The following is a 14,953-nucleotide window of genomic DNA, read 5'->3' as shown; positions in this document are numbered from 1 at the left end:
AGAGTAAGCTATAGAAAAAAAGATGGCAAGAAAATCGTAAGGAAGAGGAAATATGTTCATAGTATTTACTGAAAACCATCCATGTATAAGTGGACTTGTACAGTTCAAACCTGTGCTGTTCAAGGCTCAAATGTATGTATTTGTTTTTAAATGTTTGAAAGTTTCTTTTCTTTTAAAGCTTTTATTTATTTATTTTTAGAGAGGGGGAAGGAGGGAGAAAGACAGGGAGAGAATGATGGATGTGTGGTTGCCTCTTGCACAACCCCACCAGGGACCAGGCCTGCAACCCAGGCATGTGCCCTGACTGGGAATCGAACTAGCGACCCTTTGGTTTGCAGGCCAGCACTCAATCCACTGAACCACACCAGCCAGGTCTAAAAGTTTCATACATCATGACACTTCACTCCTAAATACTTCAGTACTTCTTAATATTGATAACTTTATTATATAAACATAATAACTTTATCACACCAAAGAAAATTCATAGTTATTCCATCATACTATTAAATATCAAGTTCTTTTGAATTGTCTTTATTACTCTAACTCTTTTTCAGCTTTTTAAAAAAAAAATCAGGATCAAATCAAGGTCCATTCGCTGCAGTAAAGACTATGTTTCTCTAATCCCTTTCACTTAGAGTCTTGTTTATTTTTCACAACATTGACTTTTTGAAGGAACCAAACCAGTTGGCCTAGAGAACCTGTCACACGCGGGATTTGTCTGTTTCCTTGTGATGTGTTTTGTTTCTCCGCCCCTTGTAGTTCCTGTAAGTTAGGTCTAGAAGTTTAACTCAATTCCTTTCTAAAAAAATATTTTTTCTATATATTATATACTTTAAAAGATTTTATTTATTTGTTTTTAGAGCGAGGGGAAGGGAGGGAAAGAGAGGAAGAGAAACATCAATATGTGAGAGATACATTGACTGGTTGCCTCTTGCACACCCCCAACTGGGGACCTGGCCCACAACCCAGGTCTGTGCCCTGTCTGGGAATTGAACGGGTAAACTTTTGCTTTGCAGGCCCACGCTCAATCCACTGAGCCGCATCAATCAGGGCTATATAGGAGAAGGGAGGAAGATCAAGAAAGAGAAAAACATTGATTGGTTGCCTCTAGTACATGCCCCGTCTGAACTGGGATCCGCCTGCAACCCAGGCATGTGCTCTGAGCTGGAATCAAATGGACAACCCTTTGGCCCTGGCTGGTGTAGCTCAGTGGATTGAGCACGGGCCTGCGAACCAAAGGATCACAGTTCGATTCCCCCCCAAGGGCACATACCTGGGTTGCAGGCCAGTTCCTAGCAGGGGCCAGTGCCCAGCAGGGGATGCATGAGAAGCAACCATATATTGATCGATATTTCTCTCCCTCTCTCTCCTTCCCTTCCCTTCTAAAGATAAATAAATTAAATTAAAGAAAAAAAAACTGGTGACCTTTTGGTTTGCAGGATAATATCCAGCCGGCTGAGCTACACCAGTCAGGCCTAAATATTATTTTCTATAGTAAAAGTTATAGAGCTCCATTACATAAAATTTAGAACCTAGGAAAAAAAGGAAGAAAAATTCCCTATGATTCCCCCAACCCAAATAACCAATTTTAGAATTTTGCCCTTCTTTCCTGCCTTGTTTTTCCACAGCAGGCCTTCTGCACACCATAAACAGGTGGGGAGACAGCGTCATCTCCTGCACTTTTACCCAGTGCTCTGGCGTAATAGGGAGCCTCCAGGTGATTTCCGCCTCCTGGTATTCACATTACTGTGAAGTCCCTTCTGACATTGTACCAGGTTTGGTCTGTGTGACCAATACAATAGGCAGAAATGACAGTATGGCAAGTTTAATATTAGGTTATTAAAAAACTGCAGCTTCCTTCTTGATGTTCTCTCTCTCTCTCTCTCTCTCCCTGAAGGAATCTAGCTGCGGTGCTCTGAGGACATTCACTCTGTAAAAAAGTTCATATAGAAAGGACCTCATGACTTTGGTCAAGAGCCAGCAAGGGACAAGGGCCTGCCAACCACCATTTGGGCTTTGAAGTAGACTTTCCTTCAGTCAAGCCTTCAGGTGAGACCGTAGCCCCAGCCAACAGCTTGACTCCAGCATCACGAGAGCCTTGAACCTGAACCGGCCAGCTAAGCCACTCCTGAGTCCTGGCGCACAGAATTGAGATGTTTGTTCTTGGAAGCTGCTAAATTTGGGGAATTATTTGGTATGTAGCAATTACTACTGTTATTGCTGCCGTTTAGCTCCCACATTCACACTTTGTGGTGGTTACAGAGTATTCCATAGAGGGGATGAGCAGACCACACATTACTTGCTTTTAGCAGAGAATCTACTCTCCCCTTCACTCACCCTGCTCCAGGTACCATGTTCCCTGGATAAGTTACCACCTTTCCTTTGCTGTTCCCTCTGCCTGGAGTGTTCCTTGCCTAGATATCCCTGTGGGCTTGCCCCTTATCTCCTTCAGAGGTCACTATTCAAATGTCAGACCTTTCTAGCCTACCTAAAGGAGGACACCCATCACTCTTGATTGCTTTCTCCTACTGTATTTTTCACAATGAAGTGAGCACTGCCTGGCATTATACACTTGTTCAATAACCCTTCAAGAGCAGTGCCCTGCCTGCCTCGTTCCCTGCTGTGGCTCTAACTGGCTGACCTGTAGTAGATGATTAGTAGATGTTTGAGGAATGACCGCTCTTGCATACTACCACATGGAGAAATGACAGCCATGAGAATTCTTACCTGAAGTATGTGTGTGTGAGTGTGTATGTGTGTATACTTTTTTGCTGGAGCATTTAGAAAGCACGTCTCAGATGTTGTTTGACCCATAAGTATCTCAGAATACATCTCTGAAAAAAATATTTAAACACAACTGCCACGACTTTATCACCCTTAGCAAAATTAACAAAATCTCTTGTCTATCATCTTATGTTCAGACACATTCAAATGTCCGTCGTGGTCTCAAAATCGTCCTTTTCCTGTGCCTGACCCTCTTATTTGGTGTTGCAAACTGCCCCCATTCTGCTCGCTTCTGTTCCTGTTTCCACCTTTTCTCATAGCTTTTAACACCATCTACCCTACCATACGTTTTATCATATTGTCTGTCCCTCCCCAACCCCATCGAAAAAATCATGAGCTCTGCGGGATCAGAGAATTTTAATTCATGCTGATTCAGGAAATATTAAAGGAGTAAAATATAACGTCTGCCACTTATTGATCCTTTCAATTGCATTATCGTGATTACCGTCTTGCTAGGAAATGGGTCTTAAGTCCATTTCATATACATAGGACACTGAAGCTCAGGGAAGTTAAGGGGGATGGTGGGATATTAGGGATGACCACGGGCCTGGGCTGTAGGGGCCTCGATTGCCCCCACAATTGAATTGGGACTTCATCACCTAAGCTCCGAGGAGCCAGGAAAGGTTCGTGAGCAAGGCCAGCACTTGTTCCGTGGGGCCAAGTCCCCCTCCCCTGTTACCCCTTGGGGAACAGGAAGGTGCCTAAGCACAGCTTGCAGCTAGAAGCGCCCTCGTCGCCCCTAGCAACAGAGTCCCGGAAGAACTACAGAGAGGACGCTCAAACGTGTAGAGCAGTCACCGCCAAGCCAAGCGCGGAAAGCTAGAAAGGCGCGCCCGGCCGATTGTCACGTGGGCGAGCGCGGGAGGCGGGACTTCCGGCAGTCCCTTATTTTTTTTCCGGTTGTTGGCTCCTACAGACCCCTGTCCGACTGGGCCTCGGGCCCCTATCTCCCTGCGGCCCCCTGCCGCTGGGCCTGCTGCCACCATGAAGAAATTCTTCCAGGAGATCAAGGCTGATATCAAGTTTAAGAGCGCAGGTCCCGGACAGAAGCTCACGGAGTCGGTGAGGTTCGTGACTGGTGCTGGGGCGTGAAGCCTGGGGGCGGAGATGGTCAGGGGAGGCCAAGAGGGCGAGAGGTGAGGAGGGGAGAGATCGCGGGGGCAGGAGCCACGGAAAGCGCGGTGGGTGTAAGGGGAAGTGGAGTCCCCTGGGGCAGAGCGGGAGGAGCGAAGCCTGGGGGGCCGGGGCTGTCGGGAGATGGTGATCAGTGGGAAGACTTGGGAGGGGAGTAGGGGGTGGTAAGGGAGAAGAAGCCAGGGAGCGAAGAATGGTCCCAGAAGAAGCATATAGATTTGGGGGAATCTAGGTGATGGGGATTGGCGGCTGAGCCTGGAGGAGGGAAGAGTTATCGTCCATGGTGTGAGGGGTCTGGGCTCTGGGTCTGGAGTTCGAGGGAGGACTGAATGGCAGTCTGGAAGGCCAGGGAGTCTAAGGCATTGTTGGAAGAGTCGACAGGGTGAATTGGAGGGGGCTGCGAGGGGTGGAGGAAGGTCTGGTAGGAGAATGGAAGTGGGTGGGTGGGGGTGGAAAGCGACGGGGGAAGGAGATGGGGATCCTCGTGGGTGATGGTTGAGTAGAACCCGAGGCCCTTGGGAGACTTGGAGGGTTGTGGTGTGCAAGCCTTTAGGCCTCTGTGAGTTTTCTGGGGAGGACTTGGAGAAAGAAAGGACCTGGGGCAAGAGTGCAAACTCAGTGGAGAGATGTGTGCAGGGCAGGTGGCATGAAGGTGTCAGTAAAGTGGTGGAGCAAGTGAGTATGTGGACTGTCAGGCCTGGTTGGCTGAGAAGGAAGCTCCACGTGGGGGTGGGCCTGGGAGGTGGTGAGGCTGCCAGCAGGAAGCTACTGGGGGTGGTGTGGGAATTGGGGGGTGGTCCTAGAATCAGGAGTGACTGAGGAAAGACCCCAGCCTGGGCAGGGTTCTTTGAGTGAAGAGGTAGGGGCTGGGAGGGGTAGGAGGAGAGGCAGGGAGTAGGGCAGGAAGGGAAGATGGGGGAGTCAGAGTTGTGTGAGGGAGAGTGGGTGGAGGGCAAGGACCTCAGGACATCTGTCGCAAAGATTGGGGGCTCCCGAGATCTTGGGAGGGGGGTGCTGAGTGGGAAGAATGAAACTCATGAAGGCTGGGTTCATGAGTGAGGGAGGGAAGCACAGTGGACAACATCAGGTTCTAGGAACCTAAGGAGGGAGAGGAGGGCAGCTTAAGAGGGGGCTGGAGAGTGGTAGACTAGACAAGGGGGTCCATTCATTTGCTTGACAAATTGTGGGTAGAGGTGGGGGCTGGGGCAGCTGGGACTGTGACTGGAAGAAGGTGAGGGCTGTGTGGATGATTGTCCAGCCAAACTGGAGGCTCGGGAGGGGAGGGGATTGAAGTAATTTGGAGATGCAGGCTGTTGTGATGTGCCTGGAGTGAGCTGGGAGGCTCAAGATGTGGCACTGGAAAAGTCGGCATTTCTGCTGCCTGTGACTGCCAGGACAAATCAGTAGCAACAAGGTTTGAATCTTTATGGGCACTTTATTCAGATGTCGGTGATTGAGAAGAAGGTGGGTTATGTACTCTAAAAATCATCTTAACATCTCATCTCAAGCCAAACTTTTTATAAGCAGAAGGAAAGGATAGGTAATGGGTTTGGAAAAAGGTTAATCAGATAAGGGTTGCAGACAGTGATTTTCCTGGTATTTCTGTAACTACTGATTGACAATCCTTTATCTGCGTCACTGACATCAGATACCATCTCAGTAGCTTGCAGATCCCTTGGGGCACAAAGGTTGAAATGCTTGTCCACCTCCTGGAGTCATGCAGGCCCTGCGTTCCAGCTCCCACATGCAACAGCTTTCCAGGTGCATTAATTGCTTAAGCCTATCAACTGTGCCTAAAGCTAAAATCTTTAACTCTTAAGTTCCCCTGGCAGGCTTGCTGGAGGGGTGTCAAGCAGGACAGCCTCAGGGCTTGCCTTCCAGTGGATGGAGATGGCAAAAAGAAACTAGTATACACATGATGAAGAGTAGGTTGTGCCTGGGGCTGTGAAAAAAATAAGCAGGGGCATGGGATAGTGAGCATTTGGGGTGGGGGACCTTTAGATGGTCCAGGAATTCGGCTCTTGAGAAGGTGACTTGTGAGCTGAGAGCTGGTCGAGGTGAGATTCAGCCATGTGGAAATCAGCCCCCCCCAACACACACGCATGCACCCATATGCACACACACCAGCTCAGAAACCAGAAAAGCCGGTATTCATGCTGCCTGTCACCTACCAGAGCCAGTGAGCAGAGATGGGGATTGAATCTTTATGGGCGCTTTATCCAGATGGTCAGTGATCTGAGAAGGTGATGGATTTGTACCCTAACAGACTGTCTAAAATTCCATTTTAAACTGATTCTTTCCATAAGGAGCAGAGTGTAGGTAAGGGGTTTGGAACTCAGGGGAAACGTTAATCAGACGAAAGCTGCAGCATTCTTTCATCTGTGCCCTGGGCAGTGGGAATCTCACCCTGGAGCACAGTGGCTCAGACATCATTCTGATTCCTCTTCAGTTGTGAAGGTGGAACTGCCTTTGGCCTCCTGGAGTCAGGGTGGGTCCTCCCTTCAGTTCCTGAAACAATAGCTTTTTATGTGCACTGGCTACTAAACTTATTAGCTATTACTGGAAACTAGAAATTTTCCACCATTTGAGTCCCTCATCAGCTCTACCCTCTCCCAAACCTCCTTTCCTCATCCCACCCCGGGCGGCATGCTCAGGGGGCAGGCACAGGAAATGCAAAGGCTCTGTGGCAGGAACCGGCTCGCCTGTGATAAGCTACAGCAGTGAGATGAGGGTAGTCAGAAGAGTGAACCAGGGAGACGAGCATGTTGTTCGTGGCCTGTGGGGACAGCGGTGGCTTTAGGGTTCTGTTGTGCAGGTGTTGGCAGGACTTGGTGTAGAGGTGTGATAAGTGATAACTTAGATTTTAAGGGGACCCCTATGGCTGCCCAGCAGAGCTATGAAGTGGGTGAGTGAGGTATCTTGGAAAGTGGCCCAGGGATATTTGTTTCATTGCTTTAGAGAAGGACAGAGGGGGGACAGAGAGAGAGAAAGAAGCATTGATCAGCTGCCTTCTTGCATGTGCCCCAACCAGGGATTGAACTTGCAACCTGGGTATGTACCTTGACCAGGAAATTGAACCTGTGACCCTTTGGCTGTGGGATGATGTGTTCCAACCAACTGAGCCACACTGACCAGGGCTAATGGCATTTTTATAGGAAGACCTCAATACCACATGGGACTCCGGTGGGTTTACGTGATCCATTTTTTCTAACATGAGGTTCTCAGCTGTGGGGCAGGGATGGGCAGGAAGCAGGTCCCAGAGGCCTTGGAACAAGAAGAGGGGGCTGCCCACACATCTGAGCAAAGTAGGAGGAGTGAGGCTGTGAACTGAGAGCCTCGGCTTCTGGTAAGGTTTACAGACCCAGCACATACCATTCTAACCACTGGGGCCGGGAGAGGGTCCTCAAGGAAGAAGGTGGGTGAGGTAGGTGAGTCAGACCAGTGTGGGACTTCTCTGCTGGGATATTCAAAACTAGATCCTTTTCTTCCTTCCTTTTTTCCTCTCTCTCTTTTTCTTCTTCTTTAAAGATTTTATTTATTTCTTTTTAGAGACGGGGGAAAGGAAAGAGAAAGAGGGAGAGAAACATCAATGTGTGGTTGCCTCTCCTGTGCCCCCCTCACCGGGGACCTGGCCTGCAACCCAGGCATGTGCCCTGACTGGGAATCGAACTGGTGACCCTTCGGTTTGCAGGCCATGCTCAGTCCACGGAGCCACACCAGCCAGAGCCAGAACCAGATTGTTTTCTTATTAAGTAGATTAAGAAACAAGCCATCCATCCCTTGAGGTTATCACTACACTTATTTCCCAGAGTGGAGGTGACATTAAACTAGATCTTTGTAACATGCTTAATACAGGGCTTGTGTGCTGTCTGAACTTCTGCAAAAGGAGATCTTAAGACCACCCTCAGAGGGGTCTGGTTTGAGGAAACAACACCGTGCTGCGTGGCACACAGTAGGTGCTGAATTAATGGCACTGTGACTGCTGTTATAGTCAGGGAGGGTCAAGATTCTTACTCAGGAGGGAGCTGGGGGAGGTTGACTCCTTCGAGTCTTGTCAGTTCCTGAAGACATTAGGGTGATTAACCAGGATGGCTCCCATGTGAGGGTGAGTGCCGTTAACCGCAGTTAACAAACAGGAGATGCCTCTGAGGCCCAGGCCAGTGAAGGACTTGCCCAGCAGGGTAGAGCTGGGAGTGAAGTTGCTGTCTGCCTCCAGGGGCTGTTGAGGGAGATGTGTGTCTGATGGGGCAGGAGTAGAAGTGGGAGAGGGGTAGAGGCCTTCTATCACTTCACTTTCCCTCCATTTCCCCCCAGGGAGAAGGCCCCCAAAGAAAAGTCCAACCAGCCAGCGCTCCGGCAGCCCCGCCAGGGACCTACCGATGAGGCGCAGATGGCAGCTGCAGCGGCCCTGGCCCGGCTGGAGCAGAAGCAGCCCAGGGCCCGCCCTGCATCGTCGCAGGACTCTACCCGGAACCAGAGTGAGTTGCGCTGTCTACGGGCTGCAGGGCGGGCAGGTGAGGTGAAGTGGAGTGAGGCCTCTGTCCCTCCGTCCTCGAGGCCTGTCCTGGCTGTTCACAGGCCCAGATCCTGTGCTTGGTCCTGGATGAAAGTAATTATGTAACCAATGATGCGGAGGCTCTAAATTCACCATTGTGAGAAGAGGGAAACTTGGGGGGAAAGAAACAGGGTCTGGCGTGGTCTGAGTGCCACAGATGTCAGGGAGGGCGGAGAGGGGAATGAGGGAGGAGGAGAGGTTGCAGGTCCTCTCCGGGTCGTCAGGTGGAGTGTGGGGGCGTGAGACAGTGTTGCGGGAAGATGGGCTAGGACCTCAAACTGGAGGGACGATGAGAGGTTGACCCACTCAAGGGCCAGCCCTGGAGGGGCTACGCACTAACCCATTTCTGCATCTCCCTCCAGTGAGAAAGGAACTTCAAGTCGAAGCGACTGTCAGTGGAAGCTCGCAGGCCCCAGGGACTAACATGGTAAAAGCATCTGCCTGGCAGCATGACACCCCAAGGGGTGGCCGGGGGCGGGGAGCCGGGCCACCCCAGGTTCTTGCCTGTAAGCACTTGGTGCTGGGGGCGGTGGGGACACAGAAGAGACAGCAGGGTGGGAGAGTCCACCTCTGCCTTGGGGAACCCTGCCTTGAAAGGTCGAGGTGGGTTGTGCTTGTGTTGATGTTGGCTGGGGCCTCCACGCTCTGCACCTTTGGGTGCCAGGCTTGGGTGCTAAGGGTAGGACTGGACCCTGTTAGTTTATAGGTTATAGCCCCAACTCCGTAACCCCATGAGGGTGGGTGCTGTTGTAGACCCCACTTTTCAGGAGAGAAAACTTAGTTTCAGGGAGGTGAAGGCAGTGTCCTCAGTCATGCACCTCAGAACAGCAGGGCCGAATGGGAACCCCAGCCTGTGTGACCCCAGAGCCTGCACCCCTAGCACAGCCCTGTGCAGCCTTCTCGGGAGGCGGGAGGGCTCCGTGGAGCCCGGTGTAGTCTGGCCATTCAGAAGGAGGTGGGGCTCAAAGGAGAGCTCTGCAGAAAGGGCGATCCTAGCAGTTCAGCCCTAAGTTCTCACTGGGTCTCAGGGCGGAACAGACCCTAGATAGACATTGCCTGGGAACTGAGGCCCAGGGATGGGCCAGGACTCGCCTGGGACACTGTGACTCAACTCCCTGCCAGGAAGCCCCTTCTCTGCCAGGCAGCAGGGGCAGGGACAGCAGAAGCTGCTGGTTGAGTGCTGTGTTCGCAGTTGCTGCACGCTCTTCTCTTCCTCACCTTGTTGAGTCCTGAACTGGTCCTGCAGAGGCGTCTCACAGACCAGAGAGAACATCCTCAGAGGCGCTCGGTCACCAGGCCGAGGTTCCATGGTGCAGGGGGCAGCGCTAAGACCAGGGGTGCCTGGCTCCCAGTGCCATGCTTCCTGGGCTGTGGCACTCAGTGACTTGGGCTGGCATCTGTCCACAGTCCAGGATGAGACACTTTCATCCCCATCCCCCCAGGTGCCTGAGCCCAAAGAGGAAGGCTCGGCCCCCCAGGCAGTGCCTGGAGTGTACTTCACCTGCCCTCTCACGGGGGCCACCCTGAGGAAGGACCAGCGGGACAGCCGGATCAAAGAAGCCATTCTCTCAGTGAGTGGAGGCCTCGTGTCCCCACCCCTCGCTCAGCGGTTCTGGGGTCGGAGCCGCCTTCAGGAAGCCCCAGGAAGGCCGGGTGGTACAGATCCTTAGTGTCCCCACCTGTGTGTATTGTATCTGTTGTCACTTGTTCAAAGAGGCAGTGCTTGCTTGTGGTACAGAACTCAGAATACAGAAGGGTAGGCAGACAAAAGCCACCTTCCACTCACCTCTTGGCCACCCTCCCAGGCGACAGCCTCTGTGGGTAGCTTGGTCCCTGTTCAGAGACAGTTCAAATATGTACAAACTACTGTCGTATTTGTGTCTCCTCTTCACTTGTTTTGATTTTTCGTAAAAGGTAACATACCACTCAACGCTAAACATAGGAACTACCAGCTATTACAGCAGTATGAAAAAAACTTCAGCATTTTTTTCCCTTAAAACTGAATTCGGAAATAATTTCAAACTTAAAAAAAATTTTTCAAGAGGAACAAAAAAACACCTAAATACCTTTGCCCTGGGTCTGAGTTTCCTATCACCATAGTCACAGATTATTACAACCTGAGGGCCTTTGAACACACACGTCTGGTCTTTTAGAATCCTGCAAGTCAGTGTGTAACGTGCCTCTCACCAGTGGCAGGAAGGCTGTGTTCCTCCTGGAAGCTCTGTGGACAGTCCCTTTCCTGGCCTTTTCCAGCTTCCAGGCCACCTCTTCCATCCTCACAGTGTGCGATGCCACGCTGAGTCTTCGTCCAGCTGCCGTCCCTGGTTCTCTCTCCTGATGGGCTCTTATGGTTACTCTGGGCCCACCCGGATTGTCTAGACAAATGTCCCGTTTTAAAAGTCTGCTGGTTGCAGGCATAATTTTATTGCGTGATCTGGGCTGCTGACGGCCCCTCTTCCCCAGGAGGGAGGGCGCCGCTGAGGCTTTTCTCCTCTTTTTCTGCTGAGTGTGTACAGTTGAGGCCCCGACACTGTTACTGCGCCGTTATTCACTGCTGCCTCCGGAGTAACGAGGCCCCCGGGCTGTGAGGGGAGCGCCCTCTGACGTGCTCTCCTCACTCCGCCCAGCATTTCTCCGTGGACCCAGTAGCTGCCTCCATCATGAAGATCCACACGTTCAACAAGGACCGGGACAAGGTGAAGCTGGGCGTGGACACCATCGCCAAGTGAGTGGCGCCCTGTCCCCCACTGAGGGTGCGAGTCTTGGGCCTCCAGCATGACCTGCTGAGGGGACCCAGAAGGAGCCTGTCCCTGAGAGTGAGTCCGAGCTCCATCCGTCCTTCCCCCTGAGCCCATGAAGAGAAGGGGCTTGGCCTCTTTGTGTGTCAGTTTACCTGTCTGTAAAATGAAGGGGGTTACTGAATTGGGGTTCCCAACCCTGGCTTCCCTTTGGGGGTCATAGAGGAGTGCAAGGAGGTGGGTTCCCACCCCACTCCCCTGACCACTGAGCAGGGCAGGGGTGCTGGAAGTCTGTTTTTCTCATGAGCTCCCAAGCAAACACTGGTGACCCGTTGGCACTGGAGGCCCATTCTGGCTCTGTCCACCCTCCCGACACTGCGGTCCATTGGTGCCCTGGGTGGGGGGAGCAGGCCCCAGGTGGACAGTGGCTGGGGAGGTGGTATCCTGTGCTGGCCCGGGCTGTTGGCACCAAGGGTTTGAGGTGTGATGGCACCTCCTCCCCCTCTTAACCACAAGCCTGGGTGTGGCTCCGAGCTACTATCCACCTGGGAGCGGGAGGTGCAGAGGAGCTGGTCACCCAACCCAGGCCTGTCCTCTTCCCCAATTCTGCCTTAGGTATCTGGACAATATCCACCTGCACCCTGAGGAGGAGAAGTACCGGAAGATCAAGCTGCAGAACAAGGTGTTCCAGGTGAGGGCTCTGTTGAGTGACTTGTAGCCAGCGTGGCTGGGCCAGTGGTCACACAGGGCCTAGTGTGGCGGTGGGGCCCTGGGAGGGCTCCTCCAGGGTTGCAGGTGGAGGTGGGCAGAGGCGGCAGGTGGACAGGGGCTTTAGGAACATAGGTCATACGTAGTATCTGTATGTCATCTGCTCTTCCCACCACTCCTGGCGTGTTTTGACCTTAATTTGAACTAGTTGGGATCATATCAGCACTGGGGGGATTTCTTACATAGACTTCTGGCTTCTGTGGAGAAATCAAGGGGTCCCACCACCCTGGTCATGTTACTTGTGCTGCTGGCAGGGCACCCACTCTCCCCTGCAGCATCAGACACAGCCCTCCCCCCATTTTGAAGACCCCCGTGCTGTTCTTTGGCTGTTTAGCTCCTCTTCACCTGGTTGTTGGCCTTTGGGGTCCCATGCCCTCTGTGAGCAGCTACTGGAAACCTTGAAGCCTCTCCTCAGGCAGCTTCAGAGGCAGGGGAGGGGGTTTGTCCTGCCCAGGGGCCAGCCCTTCCAAAAGAGGGGATGCTGGGCCTGATGGGACCCACTGGGCAGTGAGGTTGGTGGGGCTCGAGGAGGCCCAAGGGCCCTGCATGACTTCGGCTCTGCTCCCAGGAGCGCATTAACTGCCTGGAAGGGACCCACGAGTTTTTTGAGGCCATTGGCTTCCAGAAGGCATTGTTGCCAGTTCCAGATCAGGGTAAGCTGAGTAGAGAAAAGCCTTGGCTGAGTCGGGAGGTGGGAATGGGAGGGGCCCGGCTTGGGGGTTTTCTTGCCATGGAACAGTGACAAGCCTGTGTGCTCCAGAGGGCCCCGAAGAGTTCTACGTGCTGAGTGAGGCCGCCCTGGCCCAGCCCCAGAGCCTGGAGAAGCACAAGGAGCAGCTGCTGTGTGCCGAGCCGGTGCGGGCCACGCTGGCCCGCCAGCGGCGTGTCTTCCGGCCCTCACCCCTGGCCTCTCAGTTCGACCTGCCTTCTGACTTCTTCAACCTCACGGCCGAGGAGGTCAAGCGGGAACAGAGGCTCAAGTCTGAGGCGGTGGAGCGGCTGAGCATGCTGCGGACCAAGGCCATGCGGGAGAAGGAGGAGCAGAGGGAGATGCGCAAGTACACTTACACGCTGCTGCGCGTCCGCCTCCCTGACGGCTGCCTCCTCCAGGGTGTGTGTGCTGCCTGCTGGCCAGGGTCGTACGGGGAAGGGGCAGGGCGAGGCCTGGGAGGTAGTTGGTGTCTGCGCTGATTGGTGGGCCGTGTGGTGTAATAACTGCAACTGTGGGTTTGCTCTGCCTACAGCAGGAGGGTCTCGTCTGAGCTTGTCCGAGCTCCTCTGGGCTCACCTCCGCTTGTCTGGGCTGGGTGGGCCCTGGGGAGGGTTCCCATGATCTCCAGCCTCACTCCGACTGTCCCGCCCCCCAGGGACCTTCTACGCCCGGGAGCGGGTGGCAGCACTCTACAGCTTTGTTCGGGAGGCCTTGCAGAGCGACTGGTTGCCCTTTGAGCTGCTGGCCTCAGGTGGACAGAAGTTGTCAGAGGACGAGGACTTGCCCTTCAATGAGTGTGGGCTGGTGAGTGACAAGTTGCTGCATGCTTGATCTCTGGGTTCCGGCTGAATCTGCCACACAGCCCCGTGGTGGCAGTGCTTTTCAGTACAGGGTGGTCCTAGCAGCAGGGGTCCCAGGGCCAGGCTCCCTGGGTTTTAGTTCTACCTTTCCGTTTATTCACAATGTGACCTGTATAACTTCTCCATGCCTCAGTTTCCCACCCTTAAAATGGAAAAGAAGGTGTCAAGTGTCTTCTTTTCTGAGGGGCAGAGCCCAGATGAGATTGGAAAGGAGAGGATTTACTGGAGAGGATGTAGGAGGCCAGAGGGCAGCCAGACCCTGATGCAGGGAGATCAGGGAGGAAGGTGGCCTGGCCTGCAGGTTCTGAGTGCTGGTTCAGGTTCCCAGCAGTGGGCAGCCTCAGCCAGGCCAGGAGGTGTCCCTGAACCCCGGTCCTTGGTAGGAGGGGCCACTGCTTCGGGAATGGGCTGAGTAACTGCCGTCACTGTTGTCACTATTGGGAACAGCCTTGGGAGGGTGTGTCCCTGGCTCTAACACAAAGATTTGAATGCGAAGATGTGAACTTTGTCATGTAAAAGCTAGAACGAGGCTGAGGCTCTCGCCCCACCGCAGGTGCCCTCGGCCCTCCTGACCTTCTCATGGGACTCGGCAGTGCTAGAGGACATCAAGGCTGCGGGGGCTGAGCCGGACTCATCTATCCTGAAACCCGAGCTCCTGATGGCCATCGAGAAGCTCCCGTGAAATAAAAGCAGGGTTGGCTTCAGCCCTCATGGGTCTGTGTCATGCTCTCCTGCTTCCTCTACCACTGCTCATATCCCCGTTCCTCCTCCACCTCAAGGCCTCCCAGCCTCTTCTGGGACTGTCTGACCAGCCCATGGGCAGGGGAGAGCCCACTGGTTGGTCTGTGACCGCCACTCGGAGGGCTTTCAGGGGACAGCTGCTGTGCTGTCCTTGGTAGTGCTGGCTCTAAGCCTTGTCCAGCTGCTAATAACATGATTAACGGAACCCTAGGCGTGACAGGCGTGAATATACCTTCCTGGGCATGAGAGTGGGCCCACATGCTGCAGCCCAGGCACCTTGGCTGGCCCTAAGGCTGCCCTGTGGAGTTGCTGGTGACAGTGGTGTAGGGTGGAGATGCTGGGCCTGTCAAGACAGAATTCTGTAAGTCTAAATTCTGAACCGAAATAAACAGGCTCTTTGACTAGTCTTCCTGGTGGTAAATTCCAGCTGTGTCACAGGGCAGGTCAGTAGCTGCAGTCGCCCAGTGGTCAAGCCCATCTTGTGGGAGGCCACCCCAGGGGCCCTGGACTGTAGGGCCAGGGCTGAGGCCCTGCAGAACAAGTCTCCGTAGATGTCCACATCCTCACCCCTGGAACCTGTGAATGTTGAAACCTTCACAGAAGAGGAAAGTGACGAGAAAATTTGTGTGTGATTAAAGACCTTCAGGTGGGAGATTGTCCT

General features: G+C 53.2%; 1 protein-coding gene across 4 annotated transcripts; it reads left to right on the top strand.

Annotated features, from left to right (window-relative positions):
- The first annotated feature begins 3,668 nt into the window (after positions 1-3,668).
- On the top strand, positions 3,669-14,699 carry UBXN6 (UBX domain protein 6). 4 transcript variants are annotated; one of them, XM_053658662.1, is made up of 12 exons: positions 3,763-3,851; positions 6,950-7,101; positions 7,774-7,870; positions 8,233-8,396; positions 8,836-8,900; positions 9,916-10,044; positions 11,101-11,198; positions 11,827-11,902; positions 12,548-12,632; positions 12,740-13,090; positions 13,347-13,495; positions 14,105-14,699. In XM_053658662.1, exons 4-12 carry the CDS (start codon positions 8,309-8,311, stop codon positions 14,231-14,233), a joined length of 1,170 nt encoding a protein of 389 aa, XP_053514637.1. In that variant the 5' UTR covers positions 3,763-3,851; positions 6,950-7,101; positions 7,774-7,870; positions 8,233-8,308; the 3' UTR covers positions 14,234-14,699. The 4 variants fall into 4 exon arrangements, with proteins under 4 accessions (XP_037021208.1, XP_037021210.1, XP_053514637.1 ...); XM_053658661.1 differs by lacking the exon at positions 7,774-7,870; XM_037165313.2 differs by lacking the exons at positions 6,950-7,101; positions 7,774-7,870 and having other exon boundaries at positions 3,669-3,851.
- The last annotated feature ends 254 nt before the right edge of the window (positions 14,700-14,953 follow it).

Source organism: Artibeus jamaicensis, unplaced genomic scaffold, assembly GCF_021234435.1.
Source record: "Artibeus jamaicensis isolate MK-2021 breed Jamaican fruit bat unplaced genomic scaffold, CSHL_Jam_final scaffold_537, whole genome shotgun sequence".
In the NCBI taxonomy this organism is placed as follows: Eukaryota; Metazoa; Chordata; class Mammalia; order Chiroptera; family Phyllostomidae; genus Artibeus; species Artibeus jamaicensis.
This window is presented reverse-complemented; position numbering and strand designations above follow the sequence as displayed.

What these genes read in the sequence shown, in the direction of transcription:
- UBXN6 (XM_037165313.2), top strand. Translation starts at nt 3,769, where the DNA reads ATGAAGAAATTCTTCCAGGAGATCAAGGCTGATATCAAGTTTAAGAGC. An exon ending in TGCAGAACAAGGTGTTCCAG is followed by an intron (nt 11,903 to 12,547) that starts GTGAGGGCTCTG and finishes CTCTGCTCCCAG; the next exon opens with GAGCGCATTAACTGCCTGGA. An exon ending in CCTTCAATGAGTGTGGGCTG is followed by an intron (nt 13,496 to 14,104) that starts GTGAGTGACAAG and finishes GCCCCACCGCAG; the next exon opens with GTGCCCTCGGCCCTCCTGAC.